Source organism: Carcharodon carcharias, chromosome 31, assembly GCF_017639515.1.
Source record: "Carcharodon carcharias isolate sCarCar2 chromosome 31, sCarCar2.pri, whole genome shotgun sequence".
NCBI lineage: Eukaryota > Metazoa > Chordata > Chondrichthyes > Lamniformes > Lamnidae > Carcharodon > Carcharodon carcharias.
The window spans coordinates 27,238,748-27,263,202 of NC_054497.1; the positions used below are offsets into that span (position 1 = coordinate 27,238,748).

General features: G+C 45.0%; 1 protein-coding gene across 2 annotated transcripts in view; it reads left to right on the top strand.

Moving 5' to 3' along the window:
- Positions 1-23,820, top strand: part of LOC121271541 (ankyrin repeat and fibronectin type-III domain-containing protein 1-like) — a 320,638-nt gene extending 296,818 nt beyond the window's left edge. Inside the window, exons 13-19 of one of the 2 annotated variants that reach the window (XM_041177527.1) lie at positions 323-538; positions 4,698-4,864; positions 6,648-6,798; positions 11,542-11,701; positions 13,857-14,023; positions 17,709-17,916; positions 23,325-23,820. In XM_041177527.1, the coding sequence (XP_041033461.1) occupies positions 323-538; positions 4,698-4,864; positions 6,648-6,798; positions 11,542-11,701; positions 13,857-14,023; positions 17,709-17,916; positions 23,325-23,749 (1,494 nt within the window). In that variant the 3' untranslated portion in view covers positions 23,750-23,820. Of the gene's footprint in view, positions 1-322; positions 539-4,697; positions 4,865-6,647; positions 6,799-11,541; positions 11,702-13,856; positions 14,024-17,708; positions 17,917-18,161; positions 18,269-23,324 lie in introns of those variants that run through there. The other variant, XM_041177528.1, reaches the window with a different exon arrangement.
- Positions 23,821-24,455: the final 635 nt, after the last annotated feature.

A 24,455-nucleotide genomic window follows, 5' to 3' on the forward strand; every position in this document is an offset into this window, starting at 1 on the left:
CAGATGGTAAGAGTGGGAGGGATTCCTGGTCAGCTGTGTGATGGAAAGAACATTGGAGCCTTGACCATCACTATCCATAGCTCCAGACTACAACATATGTCTAAAGTGCACATTGCCACAGCAGGTCAGGCTCCTGAGTGAACTGTAACACACCACTGCATATTTGGACAGTGCTGGTTAATGGGACATGTGTTTGTGGTTTGATGCTAAATTTCTAGAGCTCTTGTCCTCAGTGAGCCAGGGTGTTCACTGCACAGTTTTCAGTATAGCCCTCACCAGCACCAATGGAAGGGAGTTTAAGTTTTGCCATTCCATTCTGCAGGGTGCTCTGGGAACACAGGATCTAGGCCAGGTGCACTTTGAACCAATCAAGGACAAACTTGGCAATGTTTTGATCCTAACTATCAAGGAGCTGCGTCCATCACAGGTGCTGGAGAACGTACGATGGATTGCACTTTCAAAGCTTCATAGCTATCGGAAATCTGTCTCTGCTTTTGAGAGCTTCACTGCCCTGGACCTGCTCGTCATGACTCTGAAGGTAATAATCTTATCTGTTGAAATGTTCAAAGGCTGCTAGGATTAACAGGTGTTCACTGCAGTTTCACTGTTATCCTTATTACTTTATCGTTATATCACTCACTACCTATCCCTCATTATCTTATCACTATATCCCTCTTTAGTTTCTCATTATATCCTTCATAGCCCAGGTGTCAATTATATTGTTTGTTTCAGCATGGACCTGAATTACAACCCTTAACAACAATCATTAACCCCTGTTAATTTAAGTGGGTTAAAATGGTGCAGCATAAAGTGTTATATTAAGAAGCTGGATACTCTGCTACCAGAGAACATTAATCCCATTCAGGAATATTTGCTCTGAGTTTCAAGTAACAAAGTTACAGAACCTCTTTACTATTGGATTTACGGTTTCATTGCCCAATCTCACAGAGGGAAACCCTTCTCCCTCCCACCTTCCCATGTTTAATTCTAGGTTCATAGAATGAAAGGAAAATAATTAACTCATTAGACTCATTGTTCCCAAAGATCTGATACAATTCACTCTGTCACAGACTCGATCTCACCCCATGACTTTTGACAAAAAACTGTTTCAAAGCTTTCCTGTGCTTTCCTCAAAGAAGGATCAGCAGTTGCATATAAAAATAACTCGGGCTTTTTCTCTCCGCTCCCAGCTGTCTTATTAAACTTCTCTACTCTGTACCTCTATCCTCAGTGTTACTAATAAGAGTGAGCTCCTCATTGACTTCTTTGCCGCTAAGGTTGAAAGCAGCCATCCAGCTATCTGTGCTGCCTCCTTCCTCGCCCATGACCAATTGGGCAAAATGTTCCCCCTTGCCCTGGCCCTGAAACTGTGTCTCTTTCTCTGTCTCTACTTTCTCCCCCATCTCCCTTCGGGCTCCTTCTGAGCTTGTCTTGGCCATGAGAATGCAGTCCTGCTCCCATGAACCCCTTCTTACTAAACTGCTGACCACTCAGCTTCTTTTCCTGGGGTCCCTCCTAACTCATTGCACCCTCTGCTCAGGCATGGCACTCTCCCTTTCAAAACCATCACCATTTCACACCCCCCCCCCCCTCAAAAAAAATTCACCCTTGGCCCCTCTGTCCTCAGAAACTGTTGACCCATCTCCAACCTCTCATTCTGTTTTTGAAGTTTTTGAAAGTGTTGTTGATTGCTAAATGTGTGTTCATTTTTTCACGCAGCTACATATCTGAATCTCTCCAATCAGGTCACTGCTGCTGAAACTCTCACCCACACCTTTGTCACCTCCAGACTCAACTATTCCAATGCTCACCTGGTCGGCCTCCTGTCTTCCACCCTCCATAAGTTTCAGCTCATTCTGCTACCTGTTTCCTGACTCAACCTAGTCCCGTTCACCTCTCACCCTGTCCATCCTGAACCATGTTGTTCTATCAATGTTGCTTGATACAACTGGTATGACTGGTGATCATTGGACAGATTGAAGTCCATTGTAACTTTCTGAAATTGCTGAGGCAGTAACAGCCTCACAATGTAGTCAGTGTTGTAATGTGAGTTCTTTAGATGTGTCAATGATGAGATCTTGAGACTTGTATATTTAACGTGAACCCTTTATTGTTAACCTTTAACTATTTACAAATCTCAGGTTACTGTCACGCATGGTGCTATTACTTCCATGCAGGCTGGTTCCAGAGTGTTCTCTCTCGACTGTTCTCTCAGTCTATTACTATGTGACTCTATACATCATTACATGGGCGGTATTATTCTCCATATCTTCCAGTTCCTCGCCCTTCAGTGTTGGATTTACGTTTTCCAGTCTTATTTCTGTCTTTGCTTTCTCTGTTTGCAACAGAACATTGTCCTTGTCCTTCAGTTTGGATTCACTGTTGGCCAGGTCTTCCTCCGGGAACATCTTATCTTGTTTCAGTTCTGTAATTGTGCTACACTTGACTTCGTTATCCGCTCGCAGTTTGGAAAATTCCATGGCTTTTCCTTTCAATGCCTCCTCTTTTCCATTCAACTGCTTCTTCAGTTCTTCAGTCTGTTTCTTGTAGGTTTCAGCTTCCTCTTAGAATATGGAACATTGCTGAGTCTTCTCTGCCAACTGGATTTTCGCTTGTTCAGGGTGACAATACATTCATTTTGCTTCTTTTCATAATTTTCCAGAGGAATAAACTTTGACCAAAGGGATTCTTGTAACATGTGAAGATCTTTCAACAAGTTTTTCTTTTCTTTGCGAAGCTTGCTTGCTTCACCTTGAGTTTTCCTGTAACTCAGCAGAGTCTCTTTGAGTTTCTCCTGCTGTGCTTCCATTTCTGCTGTTTAAGAGAGTCTTCATTTCTTCATATTGCTAAATGATTAGGCATTCCTTTTGTTCTTTCAACAGTTGCCAACTCACTCTGGGCTTTGTTTTATTGCTACTGATATTTCCAACGCAGCTTTGTGTGAAATAATATTCATCGTCCTTTTTAGCTCCTCATGTTGTTCCATGGCTACATTTTGATTCTTCAAGGAGTCTTTCAGGGCTGCAATTCTTTGCATGCCTTTTCTGCCTGCTATTTTGCTTAGCTATACATCTGGTTGAGTTTTCCCAACTCCTGCTTTGATTTGCCAGTTATGGAATTGAGGGTTGTTTCCTGCGCTTTTGTGCTTTCGGGCTCTGTGGCGATTGTGGCTGCTTTTGTTTTTGAACTCCTAAACTTTTAAGGTAGCAGTATTGCTTTTCTCTGTGATTCTTTCCTTTTTCTCTCTAGGTCCTGTGAACTTTGCACTCTGGGTGTTTCAGCAGGTGCGCTTTTTTTGTACTTAAAGCTGCAGTGCTTCTTGCCATTGGTCTGCTTGCCTTTTCCTATATGTTCCTTCAGAACAGCAGCAATTCTCTTTCTTTTAAACTCTGCAGGGACTTTTTTTTTACTGTGCTCTGCAGTTTTTCCTCTTTACTCTGCCAGCCGAATTTTTTTTAACTTAAGTGCAGCATGACCACCACTGCTGCACTCTGCTGAGCCCCAGAACCATCACCTCTTCTATAACATAAGTACAGCTTCTTATTTGTATTTTTGCCCTCTATCTCGTGAACTGAGTCACTCAGGTTCTTGCAATTTTCTGTAATGGACTTCCACTCACACTGGTGGATTCCTCACTTCCAAGTCCACTGAAGCTTCTGCAACTTTTTCATCAAGTTTTCTTCTTAGGTGCACATCTCTCTAGTTAGGCTTCAGTTGCCTTTAGTGTCTCATACCTTGAGATGCTGTTCTGGGTTCATACATTCAGCTGCCACCTTTCATAACACTCCAGATCACCGTGTCGGATTGTGGTAGCATCTCTGATGTGATATCTTCTGGAAGCGACTACTGCCACCAGCTGTGTTGTACTATGCTGATAGTGCTGATATCCCACCACTGCCAACCAGGTGCGTGGTGGTATCTTAGTGATGAGATCTTGAGGCTTGTATATTTAAACATGAACCCTTTATTGCTAACCTTTAACTATTTACAGATCCCAGGTTATTGTCATGCATGGCGTTGTTACTTCCATGCAGGCTGGTTCCAGAGCGTTCTCTCTGGACTGTTCTCTCAATCTACTACCATGAGGCACTGTACGTAATACCGTGGGCAGTGCTATTCTCCAGTCCCACATTAACCCTTGCTCTGCTGAGTACCTTTACATTACAATGGCATGCAGGCACATACAACGGTCGGTAACTATGTCACTCCCAGGGACGGCTATGGACTCCCCTCCCCAGGGAACGGGTGGGATACGGACACATTCCACCAGTGCCTCCCCTCCTCCGGGATGGGCAGGTATAGATGCATTCTGCCGCTTGATATTAAATTGGAACCCCCGATGTTTGGAATCTATTCCGAGCTTCAGTATCCTGGATGTAACTGCGCCTCCTGCGAATTGATGCATGTGCATGCAGCTGATATATACAAATTGGCAGCTTCATCCTAAACCTCCGCTTCCAGTCAGGAGAAGGTGAATCCATGATCTTACCCCAGTTGGTGTTATAGGGTAAAGATTAAAACAGGCATGCTGGCCCATCAGCTAGGATCCTCTTCCGGTGAGCTGGTTTATAATGAGCCCTGCATATTCTCCTGCCCAGGAAGAGTTTGTGGAGTGGGTGGGGTGAAGGGCTCTCTCATTTATTTGTTAACAAGAATAAGCCGCCCACATTGACCCTTTTATTTTTGTTCTTCTCCAGGACAAACTGGACTATCACCTGAGAATCAACCAGACCTTACCTCCAGGCCTCTACCTCGGTTACCTAAAACTCTGCAGCTCTGTGGATCAGATTAAAGTCCTCGTCCCTTACAGGGTGCCCAACATTCTCTGTCACACCAAGATTCGGGACAACAAAAATGTATCCAGGTATTGGGAATGATCGAGATTTTCCCCATTATAATTTCAGGCTATCAGTTCCTCAATCTGAACCTCTTTTTTTAAATCCATTTTTCTTTCATTCCGATATTGATCCCACCTCCTTTGATTGTCCCACGGTGTGTCGGTTCCTCGTGCTCTCACCTTAGTTGCTGCCCACCCCCTCCCTGTCCCATCATAAGGCTGTGCCTATTGTCTGGACAGTGTTCCCCACCCAAGATCCCAGGATTGTGTTGTCTAACCAAGTGGAATCTCCTGGACACTACTCCCAGCAACCCAGAATTCAGCAATTGGCTAATGTAAAGTGTTTCTGCTTTAGGAGGGGTTGCAGTGTGGACAGACATGATGAATGACCAATGGCGGCAGTGGTAATGGCAGGGTAGTTAATGGGTATGTGACCCACCAGAGTTGGCAACATTACCTCAGTGGCTTGGACTCCTTCTGGCTGACAGGGGACTCTTCCTTTGGCTGGACACAGCTCCTAGTGTTCACTGAGTTGAGAAACATGGGGTTTTTCAGTTTGTGCTGTGTGCACCTGAGAGATTGAAGAATCTGTAAGACTGCTTTACATTGAATTGCAAAAATAGGACAAGGGCCATAGCTTCAACCCAGTAAAGGCAACCGTAGGACTGAGATCAGGAAGATCTTCGTACAGAACCAATAACATTTGGAAGAAAGTTACAAATAGAGTGATGGAAACAAAATTCCTGGAATCATTTCATAATGTTGCACTTGGGGAACTTTGGGGCGTTTTAGACAAAGGAACCAAGATGGACCAAATGACTTTTCTTATCCTGCGAACTCGTGCATCTTGTTCTATTGTCTGGGTTCCCAATGGTATCTCTTCATATTGTGGTTGTGTAGTGGTAATGTCATTGAACTGGGAATACAAAAGCCCAGACTAATGCTCTGGGGACACGGGTTCAAATCCCACCATGGCAGCTGGTGGAATTTAATTTCAGTTAATGATTCTGGAATTAAAAGCTTGTCTCAGTAATGGTGACCATGACAACCATCAAACCCATCTGGTTCACTAATGTCCTTTAGGGAAGGAAATCAGCCATCCTTACCTGGTCTGGCCTACATGTGACTCCAGACCCACAGCAATGTGGTTGACTCTTAACTGCCCTCTGAAGTGGCCTGGCAAGCCTCTCAGTTAAAGGGCAATTAGGGATGGGCAACAAGTGCTGGCCTTGCCAATGACACCAATATCCCTTGAAAGAATAAAGATCCCTCTATTACTTCAGATTTGTTAATGTTGCTTATGAGCTCAGGTTGAACTGGTGCATAACCTCCTTTTTGGCATTGTTTTAATGCTGTCATTATGCAATATATTTGCATTTATCCCCAGACCACCTGCCCACAGATGACTTGGCCTAGACAATCACCCCCAGTTAACCTTCCCCTCCCACCACCAGCCAACATAACTCCAGACAACCTAATCCAGACAGGTTGTCCTCTGGGGGATCCTCTGGATCTCTCTGCATCGCTTCCCAAGGCACTGCAGATGAGACTGGCAGATCAGTGTATGACAGACACGTCACAAGTAAAGTGCTGCAAAGGTATAAAGAAAACAGGCTGTTGCATTAGGCAGTCTGTGTCAAGTATCTACACAGCAATTTCAATCTAATGCAAAGGAACAAGAATGCTGCCACCCCTCACTCCGTCAATTCAGCAATTATATTTACCGGCTTGCTTCACAGTGCCAGCAGATGAACAGTGCATCTCGGTCTAGACTCCGGTGACATATCTCATCCCATTTTGCTGATTACAGGGAGGAGTGGGAGTGGTTACGAAATGTGTCATCTCTGACGGATTCCATCGCCACAGAGGAAAACGCGGGGCGCTCAGTGTGCTCTTTCCTAGATGGCCTACGTACAGCTGTGAAAAGCCTCCTCCAGCAACTGGACATGCCCCTTGGTCAGGTAACAACACTGCCTACAATTTACACATTGTGATATCCAACTCCTTTAGCATTGGACGGTATAACTACTTCAAATGCTGTCGGTTTGAATAGGAAATACACAGTAGGTCTGTCAGTACCTGATAAGAGGGAGACACCTTCAACCCATCTTCAGGTAGGGAACTGGCACAAAATACCCCCGAAATGATTCAAACCATCTTTTCTCCTGAAATCTGGAACTCTCTCCCCCTTAAAAAAAAAGGGCTGTTGAGGCTGGAGGTCAATTGAAACTTTTAAAGCTGAGATTGATAGATTTTTATCAGGCAAGGGTATAAAGGGTTATGGAACTAAGGTGGGTAGACGGAGTTAAAATGCAGATTAGCTGTGATCTAAATGAATGGTAGGAAAGAGTCAAGAGGCTGAATGGCCTCCACCTGTTCCTACATTCTCTTCAAGTGCTGATAGACTTGTTCTGTATTTCCAGAGTTTTCCATTGTCAGATTTTAGGGGTTTGAATTTTTTTTTTAATTGCCTTTGACCCTGGTCCTGAAGTTCACTCTAATCCAGGCTTGAGTAATCTCTTCGCTCGGAGGGCCACATTTCAAATTTTCTCTCCTTTGAGGGGGAGGAGGGGGGTGTGTCCAAGCGCAAGTTTTGAAAAGAAAATGGAACTGGCTTAGAGGAATGGAAATTTATCTCGCTGTTGCTCGAAACAGCACAAATCTTCATCGCTATAATCAAGCTGCAGATGATGAGACTAACTTATCACTTTACCTTCTGCACAATGCATTCAGCACTGATTCAGTGAGACAACTGGCATTTCACTTGATGTTTCTCCCAGCATAAGAACCCGATGCCTACCCATGGACCCAAGGTAGCGCTGTGGAGTGTCCCAGACCTGATTCCCATCTCTCAGTGGTGATCCTGATGCTTCATTCCTGTCCAGCCTCTTCATGTGGAGGACCACATTTCCATTCCTTCCTCACTCGCCGGTGTCTCCGTGCACACGTTCTGGGAGGAAAGGGAAACGGCCAGACGATTTGAAATTTATACCAAGCAACAGAAATCTGTATCTTTTATGAACAGGGTTTACATGAGGAGACTAATTTAATCCCTTTACCTTTTCTACGCCACAGTGAACAAGGGTTCAGTGAAACAACTGGTATTGCTTCTGCTTGCACCAGAAGTCGATGTCCGCCCTCACACTTGAGGTGCCGATATGGAATATTCCAGATGGATGCTCGTCTGTCAGCAGCGATAGTGATTTGGACTTGATGCTTTTCATTCGTGAAAAGTGCTGCTTGCTGCAATATGTGTGCCAAACAATGTACAGAAGCGACAGACATGTCTTGATAGGTTTGGGTAGGAATCAGAGGGAACATAAAAGCTCTCTCCAGGGCACTGTCATTCCGTATCTCAATTAGCTCCATCTTGAACACCTCAGCGGCATCAGCCCCAAATGGATCTGCAAAGAGTTTCATCTCGTCCCTGTGCCCCCTGAAATCCACAAATCTGTGCTTGAATTCATCTCTCAAGCCACTGATCAGTGCAGCATACTTATCATGGCCCACTCTGTCAGCATGCCTTGTGGAGACCGTGGAGAGATGCACAACTTTCTTCACGGCCAGCTTGTTTCTGAAGCAATTCCAACTTCTGAAAGGACGCACAGACGTGCTCATACAGTCTGTTGACAAACTGATCCTTTCCCTGCAGTTTCACATTCAGGTCCACAAGAAGCCTAGTGATGGCGACTATGAATGCCAAGTCATTCAGCCACGCATCATCATGCGTGAAGATCACATCTTTACCTGTTTGTCATGAAGATCTTTATCTCTTCAAGTAGTGCCCAAATTCTGGCGAATGTGGCCGCTTTGCTGAGCCAGCGGACCTGGCTGAATTAAATGATGTCCTCATACTGTGAGCTTACCTCTGCCAGAAAGCATCGGGACTGTCTCTGATTAAGCCCCTTGGACTTGATGAAATTGACTGTTGAGGGAACCTTCTCCATCATATGTTTCATCTCCAGGGTCTTTGCATGCGGCTGCTCTTGGACGATGCAGTGATGTGTGATAGCTTCCTGAGGCAATGATTTGAGCATCAGACTGACGAATCCATTGTGCTTTCCTGTCATCGAAGGAGCTCCATTGGTTGTCAGGCCGCAAAGTTTGTCCTCTGGAAGACTGAATTTTACCAAGGTACAGAGCACTTAATGGAAAATGTCTTGGCCTGTTGTTGTGCCTTTCATTGGACAGAGTTCAGCAGTTCCTCAATGACTTTGAAAGTTTTCTTAACCCCTCTTGCAAAGATTATGAGTTGAGCAGTATCACTGACATCTGTGCTTACCGAGTCCCAGACTGTAAAACTCACAGGCATTGAGTCTTTTGGCTAGGGAACTCTGAATGTGGCTGCTTGGTCATTCACTCTTCTAGCAATGCTCTGGTACAAAAGGCTAGTTCTCTCTACCATTGACTGTTTATCAGGGCACACCACAGATGCAAAACAGGCCCAAGCAGTCTTTTACAAATTTCCCATCAGACAATGGTTTCCCTTTCTTGACGATTGCTTCAGCAATTTAAAAAACTAAAATTGCTCGGAAGTCTAGTTTGCAGCCTTGAAGAGAGATCGCTGCCTGATGATGTTTTGCTTCAGTGATTTCACCCGGTCGATTCTCGCCTGACCTCTGACGCTGTCAAATCTGCCTGCGTGTTTTGTAAGATAATGCCACTTGACATTGTATTCCTTGAAGACGGCTATCTTCAACTGGCAGATCAGGCACATTATGGACCCGTGGTGCTCAACAGTGAAGAAGTCATCAGTCCAGGAGGCTTTGAAGACTGGCCTTCCAATCCACTCTCTTTTCTTTCTCCTCTCCTTTTTCCTTTCTCGCAGAGGATCCTGAGGGGCTCGTCATCATTAATCAATAACTATTGTGATGGGGAATGGTGATAATCAACTGTCCTGGAGTGGGAATGTTGCTTTTCTAAATCACTCAAGGGAGTAAGCGCAAGCCAAGTGATCACTGTAAAAGGGTAGAAAAAAGTATATTATAAACGGTGGTAGGAAAAAGCACAGCATTATAGCCAGCGATAAAGTTCTCAGTAAATCCCCCACCTTTCCCCTCAAAGATAGCAATAGCAGGGCCTGATTGGGGAATCTCCCCCATCCCTTTTAGCATTGCCCCCCCCACCCCAGGCCCTGCTCTGCCCTTCCCTCCACAAGAGGCAACAAGGCCCAGTTCAGCCCTGATCCAATTCACGGTGAGACCACCTGAGGTCTGGCCCTGCCAGCTCCAAGAACGGGATGAGAAATAAAATGGAGCCTGCCTGAGGTGTGGGGGCCACCATCACTGAGCACCTCCTGCCAGTGAAAACTAAAATGGAGGCCGCCCGAGGCTTCACGAGTTCCGGGGCTCCGGAGTTTAGGGCCAAGGTTGAGGTCGAGGCTGATGTCACCCAGCCTGCCAGCTCCAGTCGCCACCATCACCACCCCCCCCATCACCAAAGCTCTGACCACCCCCACATCTAGCACCCGCTCCCTGATGAACTTACCTGTGGCTCTGAGCTCCCCAGCCAGAAACGGAGATATCAGAAACCTACCTGGCAACTGGACGCTTGTCCAGTCACAGGCTGGTTCCACCCGACATGGGCTGCTGATAGGCTCACTAGTGGCTGCCTATCAGTAGCCAATGTAGGGTGGAACCAGCCTATGATTGGATGAGCAGGTTCTGAGCATTTCTCAAAATTCTGTCCAGGAATAAGAATTCTGCCTTGGACGGTTGACTCCAACAACATGACAGGCCGGATGAAAATGCCTCGGGGGGCCGCATCCTACCCGCAAGCCAGGCCTTGGACAAGCCTGCTCTAACCCAACCTGACAACGATAATACAAACGAGTATGAGGTTGGCCATTTGATTCAGAATGATCACCAGTTAGGAGGAATGGAAGCGATACATTCCTTTTCCCAGATTGAATATTTTTGGGTTAGAGGGAACCTGTGTTCTTTTTAAATAGTCGTGAGATGTGGCGATCAGTAGCAAGCTCAGCATTTATTGCCCATCCCTAGTTGTCCTTGAGAAGGTGGTAATGGCTCCTGTTGAATCGCTGCAGCCCATGTAGTGATGGTACTCCCAAAGGGGTATTAGGGAGGGAGTTCCAGGATTTTGGCACATGAACAATGAGGAATGGTGATATATTTCCAATTCAGGATGGCATGTGACTTGGAGGGGAACTTTAGAATGATGGTGTTCTTCTAAGTGGTGGAGGTCACTGGTTTGGGAGATGCAGTTGAAGGAGCCTTGATGAGTTGCTGCAGTGCATCTTCTAGATGGTACACACTGCTGTCACTGTGCATCAGGTGGTCGATGGTGCTGCTTTGTGGTGGTGTCAAGTTTCTTGAGAATTAGAATGTAGGTAGTACTGATCAAGCGGGCTGCTTTGTCCTGGATGGTGTTGAGATTCTTGAGTGTTGTTGGAGCTGCACTCATCCAGGCAAGTGGGGAATATTCCATCACACTCTTGACTTGTGCCTTGTGGACAGTGGACAGGCTTTGGGGAGTCAGGAGGTCAGCTCGTCTTTGCAGAATTCACACCCTCTGACCCGCTCTTGCAACCAGGGTATTTATGTAGTTGGTCAGAGTGAGTTTCTGGTCAACTACTGTCAATCATACCTGTTTGTGCTACTGTGTCACTCTCATTTAATTTATTGTAGTTGGGCATGGAGACTTCCGAGCAGATCTGTAACCTGAAACTTTTTCTCGGTTTTTAGGCTGTGGATTTGCGTCTGTACACACAGGAAGTGCTGGAGTTTGGAGAGACCGTCTCCTTCCTTTTATTGCTGCCTCCCTCAGATGATGTGTGCTCAGCCCCAGGACAGGATGGACATCCCTCTGGGTTTCTTACCCTGCCACTTCAGATCTTTGAGCTTGGTGGGTAAGGCCATTGGGAACTGATTTATATTCACATATAATGTAGGAACAGGAGGAGGCCATTCAGCCCCTTGAGCCTGTTCCACCGTTCAAATGGAACGTGCTTCTTAGCTTCCTTTGTTACATAACCTTTAATACCCAAGCCCAACATGAAGTCATAAAATGTTGAATTTTTTAGATGCCTGAGATGCAGCACTAGATGGATCAACACAAGATCTCCCTCACCTGTAGGCTCCACTTCTCATTCTTTCTCTGAGCCAGGAACTTCTAATATTAAGCGATTTTTAGCAGTTTCAATGCAGTTCATGATGCACATGGGCCTGTAGCAAAGAAAAATCCCTAATTTGGGCATTCCACCCAGGAATCCTGGATAGTCAGCGCGGAGAAGAGGAAAATGTCATCCTAGTATGGAATGCTGTCCCAGAACTGGGGAGTGAGACACATTTGTTAGGGTGGGATTGAGGGAGCTTTATCTTGCAGCTAACCATAGTATATCATAAAGTTGATTTCATTTCAAAAGTACTTGATCAGCTGTGAAACACCATGGGGACACCCTGAGGTTTTGAAAGGCGCTCTATAAATGTGAGTCTTTCTCATCTCTCCATCTGGAGTGAATGAAATTGGGATCAGTACCACTGACCTCATTCTCAAAACGAAATTGAAGAAAAACTAGTTAATAGATATGTTGCTGTATAACATCCTTATGTAAATGCTGGCAAGTCTAGAACTAGGGTCGCAGTTTCGGATTAGGCAGTTGGCCTTTTTGGACTGAGATGAGGAAAAATTTCTTCACTCAGAGAGTTGCAAACCTTTGGAATTCTCTACCCCAGAGGACTGTAGATGCTCAGCCGATGAGTATATTCAAGACAGAATAATTCATTGTGAACACTGAGAGAATCAAGCGATATGAGAATAGGGCAGGAAAGTGAAGTCAATGAAGAGGATCAGCCATGATTTTCCGGAAAGATACCCGGCTAAAAGGGTTGAATTAGGAGGAAAGGTTGCATGGACTAACTTGTGTTCCCTTGTGAATAGAGGGTTAAAAGGAGATCTAATTATGATGTTTAAGATGATCAGAAGAGTTGAAAAATAGGAACTTAGGGACAAGGGTAGGTCATTCAGCCACTTGAGTCTATTCCGCTATTCAACTAAATCATGGCTGATCTGTATCTTGATTCCATCTGCCCACCTTTGCACAAGCATGTGCTGAATGGTCTCCTGTGTTGTATCCATTCATTCTAGCTTCATGACACTCAACGTTGGTTCATTAATGCCAATTTCACCATATTGTCCCAATTAGTTCATTGTCAGTGTGTGATGTTCCTTTAAGTGGGTTTAGATAGTCTTATTAATCTAAATGCAAAACACAGTTAAATACTGTTAATTTCTTTAATTATCATTTTTAACTAACACATTCTGGTACAGCCAACAGTAGCTAAACTCATAGGTCAATCCATGTGTAGAAATCCAATGTGTCTCTCTCATCCCGATCATACACACCATATAAAATTCCAAATAGCACAACCACTGTATAGAATTCCACACATGACCACTGTATAGAATTCCAAACAGCACCAACATATAGAATTCAAAACAGCACCAACATATAGAATTCAAAACAGCACAATTGTATAGAATTCAAAACACCACCACCATTTGGAATTCCAAACAGCGCCACTGTATAGATTCCAAATAGCACCAACATATAGAATTCTAAACACCACAACCATATAGAATTCCAGACAGCACCATTATATAGAATTCCAAACATCACCACTGTATAGAATTCAAAATAAAACTACCATTATAGAACTCCAAACAGTGCCACTGTGTAGAATTCAAACACCACCCCCACATAGAATTTCAAACATCACCAACATATAGAATTCTAAACACCACCCCCATATAGAATTCCAAACAATTGTATAGAATTCAAAACACCACTGTTGTATAGAATTACAAGCAGCCACCACTGTACAGAGTTCAAAACAAAACCACCTTATAGAATTCCAAACAGCACCACCATATAGAATTCAAAACACCACCACTGTATAGAATTCAAAGCACCATCGCACAAAATAATTTCTCCTTTCTTGTTCATTAATATTTATAAGGATAATACATTCTATTAACCTCTAACAATTGGTTATTACAGTGCATTTCTCCACCTATGAGCAGGAGCTCTTCACAAAGTACTGCCAGACTTCAATTCTATTGGAACTTGACTCATTGCTATCCCAACAAGCTTTGAGGGAAGCTATAGATAACACTGAATTGATTGAAGCAAAGGAGAAACACGGCCAAGTTACAGACCTCATTCAGGTAACTGGTGCATTAAACGTTATGTTCCATCACCAGTGATGATAATCATAGGGGAGGTGTTGGCTGAGTGGTATTGTCACTGGACTGGGAATCCAGAGAGCCAGGGTTATGGCTGGGGACCTGAGTTCCGGAATTAAAAGTCTAATGATGACCATGAAACTATTGTAGATTGTCTTAAAAAACCATCTGGTTCACCAATGTCCTTTACAGAAGGAAATATGCCATCCTTACCTGGTCTGGCCTACATGTGACTCCAGATCCACAAAAATGTAATTGACTCTTAAATGCCCTCTGAAATGGCCTAGTTATATCACCACCTAGTTGTATCGAACCGCTAAAAAGCCAATAAAAAGGAATGAAACCAAAGGACCACCCGGCATTGACCTAGGCACAGGAAATAACAATGGCAAACCGAGCCCTGTCGACCCTGCAAAGTCCTGCTGTCTAATATCTGGGGGCTTGTGCCAAAATTGAGAGAGTTTGTCTCACAGACTAGTCAAGCAACAACCTGACATAGTTATACTCATGGAATCAGACTTTACAGATAATGTCCCAGGCACAACCATCACTGTCCCTGGGTATGTCCTCTCCCACCAGCAGGACAAACCCAGTAGAGATGGGGGCACAGTAGTATACAGTCGAGTGGGAGTTGCCCTGGGAGTCCTGAACATCGACTCCAGACCCCATGAAGTCTCATGGCATCAGGCCCAAACATGGGCAAAGAGACCTCCTGCTGATTACCATGTACTGACAACCAACCCGTTAGCTGATGAAGCAGTACTTTTCCTGTTGAACACCACTCGGAGGAAGCACTGAGGGTGGCAAGGATGCAGAATGTACCCTGGGTGGGTGACTTCTACGTCCATCACCGAGAGTGGCTCGGTAGCACCACTACTGATCGAGCTGGCCGAGTCCTAAAGGACAGAGCTGCTAGACTGGGTCTGCAGCAGGTGGTGAGAGAACCAACAAGAGGGAAAAACAGACTTGACCTCATCCTCACCAACCTGCCTGCTGCAAATGCATCTGTCCATGACAGTATCGGTAGGAGTGACCACTGCACAGTTCTTATGGAGATGAAGTCCCATCTTCACATTGAGGATACGTCCATTGTGTTATGTGGCACTACAACCATGCTAAATGAGATAGATTTCAAACAGATCTAGCAACTCAAGACTGTTCATCAATGGGCCATCAGCAGCAGCAGAATTGTACTCAAACACAATCTGTAACCTCATGCCCCGGCATGTCCCCCACTCTCCATTACCATCAAGCCAGGGGATCAAACCTGGTTCAGTGAAGAGTGCAGGAGGACATGCCAGGAGCAGCACCAGACATATCTAAAAATTAGGTGTCAACCTGGTGTTGCTACAACACAGGACTTCTTGCGTGCCAAATAGTATAAACAGTGATGGACAGCTATGTGTTTCCACAACCAACGGATCAGATCTGCGCTCTGCAGTCCTGCCAAATCCAGTCATGAATGGTGATAGACAGTTAAACAGCTCACTGGAGGAGGAGGCTCTGCAAATATCCCACCTCAGTGATGGATGAGCCCAGCACATCAATGCACAAGATAAGGCTGAAGCATTTGCAACAATCTTCAGCCAGAAGTGCCAAGTGGATGATCCACCTTGGCCTTCTCCCAAGTGCCCCAGCATCACAGATGCCAGTCTTCAGCCAATTCAATTCACTCCACATGATATCAAAAAATGGCTGAAGGCACTGGATACTGAAAAGGCTATGGGGACCAACAGTATTCCGGCAATAGTACTGAGAGTTGTGCTCCAGAGTTTGCCACGCCCCTAGCCAAGCCGTTCCAGTACAGCTATAACACTGGCATCTACCTGGCCATGTGGAAAATTGCCCAGGTGTGTCCAAAAAGCAGGATAAATCCAACCCAGCCAATTACCACCCTATCAGTCTACCCTCAATCATTAGTAAAGTGATGGAAGGGGTCATCAACAGTGCTATCAAGTGGCACTTGCTTAGCAATAACATGCTCACTGATGCCCAGTTTGGGTTCCGCCAGGGCCACTCAGCTCCTGACCTCATTGCAGCCTTGGTTCAAACATGGACAAGAGAGCTGAACTCCCGAGGTGAGGTGACAGTGACTGCCCTTGACTTCAAGGCCGTATTTGACCGAGTGTGGCATCAAGGAGCCCTAGCAAAACTGGAGTCAATGGGAATCAGGGGGAAAACTCTCTGCTGGTTGGAGTCATGCCTAGCACAAAGGAAGATGGTTGTTGTTGTTGGAGGTCAATCACCTCAGTTCCAGGAGTTCCTCAGGGTAGTGTCCTAGGCCCACTATCTTCAGCTACTTCATCAATGACCTTCATTCCATTATAAGAACAGAAGCAGGGATGTGCACTGATGATTGCACAATGTTCAGTACCATTCACGACTCATCAGATACTGAAGCAGCCCATGTCCAAATGCAGCAAAACCTGGACAATATCCAGACTTGGGCTGACAAGTGACAAGTAACATTTGTACCACACAAGTGCCAGACAATGACCATCTCCAACAAGAGAGAATCTAACCATCGGCCCTTGACATTCAATGGCATTACTATTACTGAATCCCCCACTATCAACATCCTGGGGGTTACCTTTGACCAGAAACTGAACTGGACTAGCCATATAAATACTGTGGCTACAAGAGCAGGTCAGAGGCTAGGAATCCTGTGGCGAGTAACTCACCTCCTGACTCCCCAAAGCCTGTCCACCATCTACAAGGCACAAGTCAGGGGTGTGATGGAATACTCCCCAATTGCCTGGATGAGTGCAAGTTGGACACCATTCATGACATAGCAACCCATTTAATTGGCACCCCCCCCAAAAACATTCCCTCCACCACCGACACACAGTAGCAGCAGTGGACCATCTACAAGATGCACTGCAGTATCTCACCAAGGCTCCTTAGACAGCGCCTTCCAAACCCACAACCACTACCATCTAGAAGGACAAGGACAGTAGATAGATGGGAACACCACCACCTGGAAGTTCCCCTTCAAGCCACTCACGATCCTGACTTGAAAATATACCATTGTTCCTTCACTGTTGCTGGGTCAAAATCCTGGAACACCTTCCCTGAAAGCATTGTGATGTATGTACACCAGATGGACTCTAGTGATTTCAGAAGACAGCTCACCACCACCTTCTCAAGGACAATTAGGGATGGGCATTAAATGTTGGCCCAGCCAGCGATGCCTACATCCCATAAATGAATTAAAAATTAAAGGAGCATCAAGCTATCCTTAGACTGATAAGACCTACTCTGCTTCTTTCTATTCCTTCCTCATTCACTCACACTTCCCTTTCTCCTTCCCTCCCTTCCTTTCTCTCCCTCCTTCCTTCTCTCTCCCTCTCCCTTCCCTCCCTACCCCCACTTTCCCATTCCCTCCCTAGCTCTTCCTGTCCTCTCCCTCCCTTCCCTTCCCCTCTTTCCCTCTACCTCCATTCCTCTTCTTTTCCTCCCCTCTGCCTCCCTTCCCTCCCCCCCTTTCTCCCTCTCCCCCATCCCTCGCTCTATCCCGTCTCTCCCTCTTTCTTCCCTTCCTCCCTCTCCCTCGCTCTCTTTCTCTGTCTTTATCCCTTTCTCTTCCTCTTCCTCTCTTTCCATCCCTCCCTTTCCCTCCCTATTCCAAACTATATTTAGTAACAAGCTAGGTTTGTTTCACTTTTAGCAATTAGATGATATTTGGAGGGAGGTTCGTTGGATTACAGATGTTCTGCAATACGCTCGGTACAGACAGCCTCCCACTGGGACACCTCTATGCTGGATCCTGGAAATGTCAACCATTGTGGGGGTAAACGAGAAACCAGAACCAGTCACAGATCACCTGAATTCCACTGTCTGTTCTCCCGGTTATGACAGGAAGAAGCAACCTTCAGGTGCGTTTATTAAAAAAGCACGTGGGAAATGGTGGATGCAGTGAATTGTCCTTTACCACTGGGGCCTAGGTTCAGGGTTAACACATTTACTGAGGGCTTTGTTGCCCTTTGTCTTCTGAAATGAGTTTTCTAGCTATTCCGAGGCAGCGTTAGTAAAAATTGCTCCCATCGTTTTAACGCTAGTTTTTGCTACATTTTATAATGATTTCCACCCCTCACTAACTTTCTCCATTCCTCCCTGGTAGGTAATGCCTTTCTACAGCTGCTCCAATATCTCACCGGAGAAATATTTCTTTATGAGTCTAAACAGTGAAAACCAAAACTTGTGAGTGCCTTCTCCTTCTGGAGATGGCAAGTGGAATCTCTTGAGTTGAGTTGATGTGCCTAGTGGCAGGAAATTGGATCCAAGTCCCTGAGACAGACTGAACTGGACCAACCTATAGTTGAGATTGAAGAAAAAGCTTTGTATTTATATAGCACCTTTCATGGCCTCAGGATACCCAGAGTACCATACAGCCAATGAAGTACCTTTTTGAAGTGTAGTCACTGTTGTAATTTAGGAAATGCAGCAGCCAATTTGTGCACAGCAAGCTCCCACATAATAACAAAGTGCTAATGACCAGATAATCTGTTATTTTGGTGCTGTTAGGGGTTAAATATTGACCAGCCTATCTCATTGACGGAGTCTAGAGGGATAAACCTGTCACTGGGGCTGGGAATCCTCCCAGATGTCTTCAAGTAAGCAACAAACCCATGTTTTGATGAGTATTTGTCCCAGCTGGATAAGCAATAGGGAGCTTCCTCGCATTCCGTGTTGGTAAACTGTGTGTTATTGGTGTCTGCCTAGACTGCATCCTTACCTCTGAGTCAGTAATTCAGCAAGTCCCACTCCAGAAACTGGAGTACTCGATGCAGGAATGCAACATTAGCAGAGTTTCTGTCTTTCAGATAAGACATTAACCAAAGGCTCTAACTGCCTATCCTCTCAGGTGAGCCTAAGCCTTTCTGTCACAGGTGTTGAAGAAGAGCAGGGAAGTTCTCCTGGTGCTCTGACCAACATTTATCCCTGGTTAAAATGTGGAACTCACTACCACAGGACAGTCCCGGGCTTAGATGCTTTCAAAAGGAAACTAGATGATTACGTGAGAGGAAAAGGAGAAGGTGCTGAAAGGCTGAGATGAGGTGGATGGAATGGGAGGAGATCCTTGTGGATTATAAAAACCAGCCTGTTTCTGTGCTGTACATTCTCTGTAACCAATAGCAACAAAACAGATTAACTGGTAATTTAGCTCATTTGTGGGAGCTTGCTGTGTGAAAATTGGCTACTGCATTTCCTACATTATACAGTCACAACGTCTCAAACTTACTTCCTGGGTTGTGGGGCTTTGGGACATCCAAGAGCTTTGGAAAGCACTGTATAAATTCAATTTTCACCTCTACCTATAAATCTGTGTCCCTCTTCCACTTCCCCTATATATTTTGTTATATACTCTAACAAAGCCCCCCATCATTTTGAATACCTCTATTAAATCTCCCCTTAACCTTCTCTGCTCCAGGGAGAACAATCCCAGCTTCCCCAGTCTCTCCACATTAACTGAAGTCCCTCACCCCCGTTATCATTCTGGTAAATCACCTCTGCACCCTTTCTAAGGCAGTGTTTGCTGTAACCCAAGAGTTCCACGAGCATCCCTTTGGATTCCAAGAGTATCCCTAAAGGGATACAACTCCATTATTCAAACAGGGACGGAGACAGAAAGCAGGAAACTACTGGCCAGTTAGCTTAACATCTGTCATAGGGAAAATGTTAGAAGCTATTATTAAAGAAGTTATAGCAGGACACTTGGATAAGTTCAGGGTAATCAGGCAGAGTCAACATGGTTTTGTGAAAGGGAAATCATGTTTAACCAACTTATTGGAGTTCTTTGAGGAAGTAACATGTGTTATGGATAAAGGAGAACTGGTGGATGTACTGTACTTCGATTTGCAGAAGGAATTTGATGAAGTGCCATATCAAAGGTTATTGCGGAAAATAAAAGCTCCTGGTGTAGGGGGTACCATTTTGGCATGGATAGAGGATAGGCTGGAAGCAGAGAGTAGGCATAAATGAGTCTTTTTCAGGTTGGCAAGATGTGACGAGTGGTGTGCCACAGGGATCAGTGCTGGGGCCTCAACTGTTTACAATTTATATAAATTACTTGGATGAAGAGCTGGATGGGATGGGTGCCAAATATGCTGATGACACAAAGATAGGTAGGAAAGTAAGTTGTGAAGAGGACAAAAGGAGGCTACAAAAAGATATAGATAGGCTGAGCGAGTGGGCAAAGATCTAGCAAGTGGAGCATAATGTGGATAAATGTGAAATTGTCTATTTTGGCAGGAAGAATAAAAGAGAAACATATTATCTAAATGGTGAGAGATTGCAGAGCTCTGAGATGCAGAGGGATCTGGTTGTCTTAGTATACGAATCGCAAAAGACTAGTGTGCAGTTTAGCAAGGTAATCAGGAAAGCTAATAGAATGATATCATTCATTGTGAAGGGAATTGAATATAAAAGTAGGCTTCAGTTACACAGAACACTGGTGAGACCACATCTGAAGTACTGTGTACAGTATTGCGTCTCCTTATTTAAGGAAGGATGTAAATGCATTGGAAGCAGTTCAGAGAAGGTTTACCAGACTAATACCTGGAATGGGCGGGTTGTCTCATGAGGAAAGGTCGGACAGGCTAGGCTTGTATCCACTGGAGTTTAGAGAGGAAGAGGCGACTTAATTGAAACATATAAGATCCTGAGGGGCCTTGACAGGGTGGATGTGAAGAGAATGTTTCCTCTCGTGGGAGAATCTAGAACTGGGGGGGTCACTATTTAAAAATAAGGGGTCATCCATTTAAAACAGAGATGAGGCGAAATTTTTTCACTCAAAGGTTGTGATTCTTTGGAATTCTCTTTATGAAAAGGCGGTGGAAGCAGGATGTTTGATTATTTTTATGGCAGAGTTGGGTAGATTCTTGGTAAGCGAGGGGATGATAGGCTATTGGAGATAGGTGGGATGCAGATTTGACTTTACCATCAGATCAGCTATGATCTTATTGAATGGCGGAGCAGGCTCGAAGGGCCGAATGGCCTACTCATACTCCTTGTTCATATGTTCTACGAGCATCCCTAAAGGGTTCCACTGAATTTTTCAGGTTTTCCGAAAACTGTACCCAATTTTTCAAGGTATATTGTTCTTATTAATGAAAAATAATCATTAAAATTTTTGTATTTTCGTTCATTCGTTCAATAGTGTTTTATTTTGTTTTAATATTTGTTTTATATATATACGGTAGGAGATGGGGAGGGAGAGAGGGTTGGGGGTTCCACAGAGTTTCACAATATATTATAGGGTTCCTTCACCAGAGAAAGGTTGAAGCCACTTCTCTTACGCCTGGACATCTTTCCTAATGTGCGGTGCCCAGAATTGGACAACAGTGCTCCAGCTGAGGAAACCAGTGTGTTATGAAAGTCTAGCATAACTTCCTTGCTTTTGTATTCTATGGGGTGAGGTGTTAACGTCTGAAAAATCTATTTCTGGACTCAAACCTGCTTCCATGCAGCCCATTTCCAATTTTAACTGAAACTGGGAGGTGGACTGGCTGCCAACCCACTTGGAGGAGGCTGGTGGGAATTTTAAATATGATAATGAAGCTCCGAGTTTCATTGTAATTTTACTTTTCAGCTTTATCTCTGATCAGGCAGGTTCCCATATATCTGGTATTCCAGCAACGTCATTAAGGTGAGGGCTTGGCAGATTCAGGAGGTAAGTGCCTCCTGGATCCAGGCGCCAGTCCGAGAAGCCTCCAGAATTGGGCACCTCTCCATGACCTTCGCCCACTGAGACCTCAAAACCTTCCATGACGTTCTGAGTCTTCCCCTCCACCCACCCCCCACCCCACCCCCCCCCCCCCCCCCCCCCCCCCCCCCCCCCAAACAGGTCCCCAATCTCCACCCCCCTATTGCTGCCAGGTCTCCCATTCCAACCCCCACCCCCTCCTACTGATCTTTCCCTCCAGATCCTTGACCTCTTGCCTCTGAAGCCTATGACTCCTGCCCCATGGGACCCCAGGAGCTGCAGCCCACCTGATCAACACCCTACCCCACTCCCCACTCCAATCGACCCTCCCCTCCCCTCTCAGTCTGGTCTTGCCTTTATTACTGGTTCACACATAAGCCTCACTAAAAATCTCTGAAAAGAAATCAGGAGTGAGAATGCTTGTTTATTTTTTAACCTCCCTCAGCCTGACACACACAATCCAAGGGCGTCACTTAGATACATGAATTCTCTGCACATTCTCACAACTTCTTGCACATATAGTCTCATGGAGTATACAGCACTGAAACAAGCCATTCAGGCCAAACACTCCATGCTGGTGTTCATGCTCTACTCAAGCCTTTGCAAGTTTTTCTTCGTGGTTTGGGAGACTTACAACAGTTTCTGTTTTGTTGTTGAAATTCCCATTACTTTGATGATCCCAGATTTTATAGTGTCAGGTAAGATTGAATAGTCTGGGATTATTTCCTCTGGAAAAGAGAAGTTGAGCAGTGACCTGTTCAAGGTCCTTAAAACAATGAAAGTACTGACAGGGTAAACATGGAGAGGATGTCCACTTGAAGGGGAAACCAAAAGGACCATCAGTATAAGTCACTCATAAATCCAATGGGGAATTCAGGAGAAACTTCATTACCCAGAGGGTGGTGAGAATGTGGTACTCTCTAACACAGGGAGTGGCTGAAGTGAATACCATTGATCATTTAAAGGAAACACTGGATAAACACATGAGGGAGAAAGGAATAGAAGGATATGTTGATAGAGTGGACTGAAGCAGCATGGGAGGAGGCAGATGTGGAGCATTAACAGTTGGACAGAATGGCCAGTAACTTCTGTGTAATTCATGAAAGTGTCACTATTTCATAAGAACGTAAGAAATTGGAGCAAGAATAAACCACATTGATAAACCACAAGAATAAACCATTGATCCTATTCCGCCATTCAATGCAATCACCTCCCATATCCCTCAATTCCCTGAGACCAAAAATCTGTCAATCTCAGCCTTAAATATATTCCGTGATGGAGCATTCACAACCCTCTGGTGTAGAGAATTCCAAAGCTTCAACCCTTCGAGCGAAGAAATTTCTCCTCATCTCAGTCCTAAATTATCACCCCCCACCCCCCACAACTTTGTCCTGAGACTGTGCCCTCAAGTTCTAGATTCTCCAGCTAAGGGAAACAACCTCTCAGTGTCTACCCTGTCAAATCCCATCAGAATCTTGTATCTTTCAATGAGACTGCCTGTAATTCTTCTGATTTCCAAAGAATATAGGCCCAATTTACTCAGATTTACTCACCTTCAATTTCTTTCAATTTGTAAAGAAATCACAGATGAAGATGATGTTTTCTGGCCGCTGGAGAGAGACTGCGATTCAGAACTCACCCTGACCTCCAATCAGCTGGATTTGGTGGGCCCCCAGGGCAGTGAGCACCACGACTCCGGGACAAGCACTGTAATGGACACAGACAGTCAAAACCCACGGCAGCACTTTGCTTTCCACAGGGAGCAACACAGCCACAAGGGAGCTTACAAAGAGTTCCACCGGACTGGGAGCCTGGAATTTACAGAGCGGACACAGAAGGAAGGCAGTCCCTACAAATTCTGGTCACAGCCAGGATCAATGGAAGAAGGCACAGAGGAGTCTGATCGTGACGGGTCCTACAGCTTCAGCAGTGAGATTGTCCAACACATCAGTCTACCTGAATGCAGTTTGGTTGAGTGGATCAAGACCTCACAGGGGACTTAAGAATCCTGTTACCTTGGACTAACCACTCTGATGTAAAATATTGAAAGCTCTGATTAAAGAGTCATAGAGTATCTTTGAGGTGTTTTTTGAAAAGAGTCGAAGGGTCAATTGGGTAAGGCAGCGAGTTAGACACCAGCCTGTGCACCCCGAGATCTGCAGTCCAATCCAGGGGAAAGGGATTAATTCTCTCTCTGCTGGTGGGGTGAGCATGGGAAGTCTGCTGGGGACACATCAGTCTGCACTGTAAAACCTCACCCTAACTCCACAGTAGTTGCTTTCTCAATGGTCAAAGGGAAAAGGTTGACAGGTGTGAGGAGTGGAGACAGTCACACCCATCCTCCCTTCTCAAGTTGTGAACTGAGGCATGTTTGTGGGATGGATTTGAGGGAGCTTTGCTCTGTGTCTACCCAAGCTTTCAAAGTGAAGCCAGCATGTTTTCAGGAATGGACCCAAGAAGAACTGGATGATCAGTGTTTGAAGAGCAAGTTTCTGATGTCAGTTCATTGTATCATTTATCGATTCCCAGCATTTTTAAAGTGACACTTTAATATAGAACCATAGAGTGATCAGCACCAAAGGAGGCCATTCGGTCCATTGTGCTTTTGCTATCTCTTTGAAAGAGTCATTCAGTTAGTCCCTACTCTTTCCCCATTGTCCTGCATATTTATCCAATTCCCTTTTGAAAGTTACCATTGAATCTGCTTCC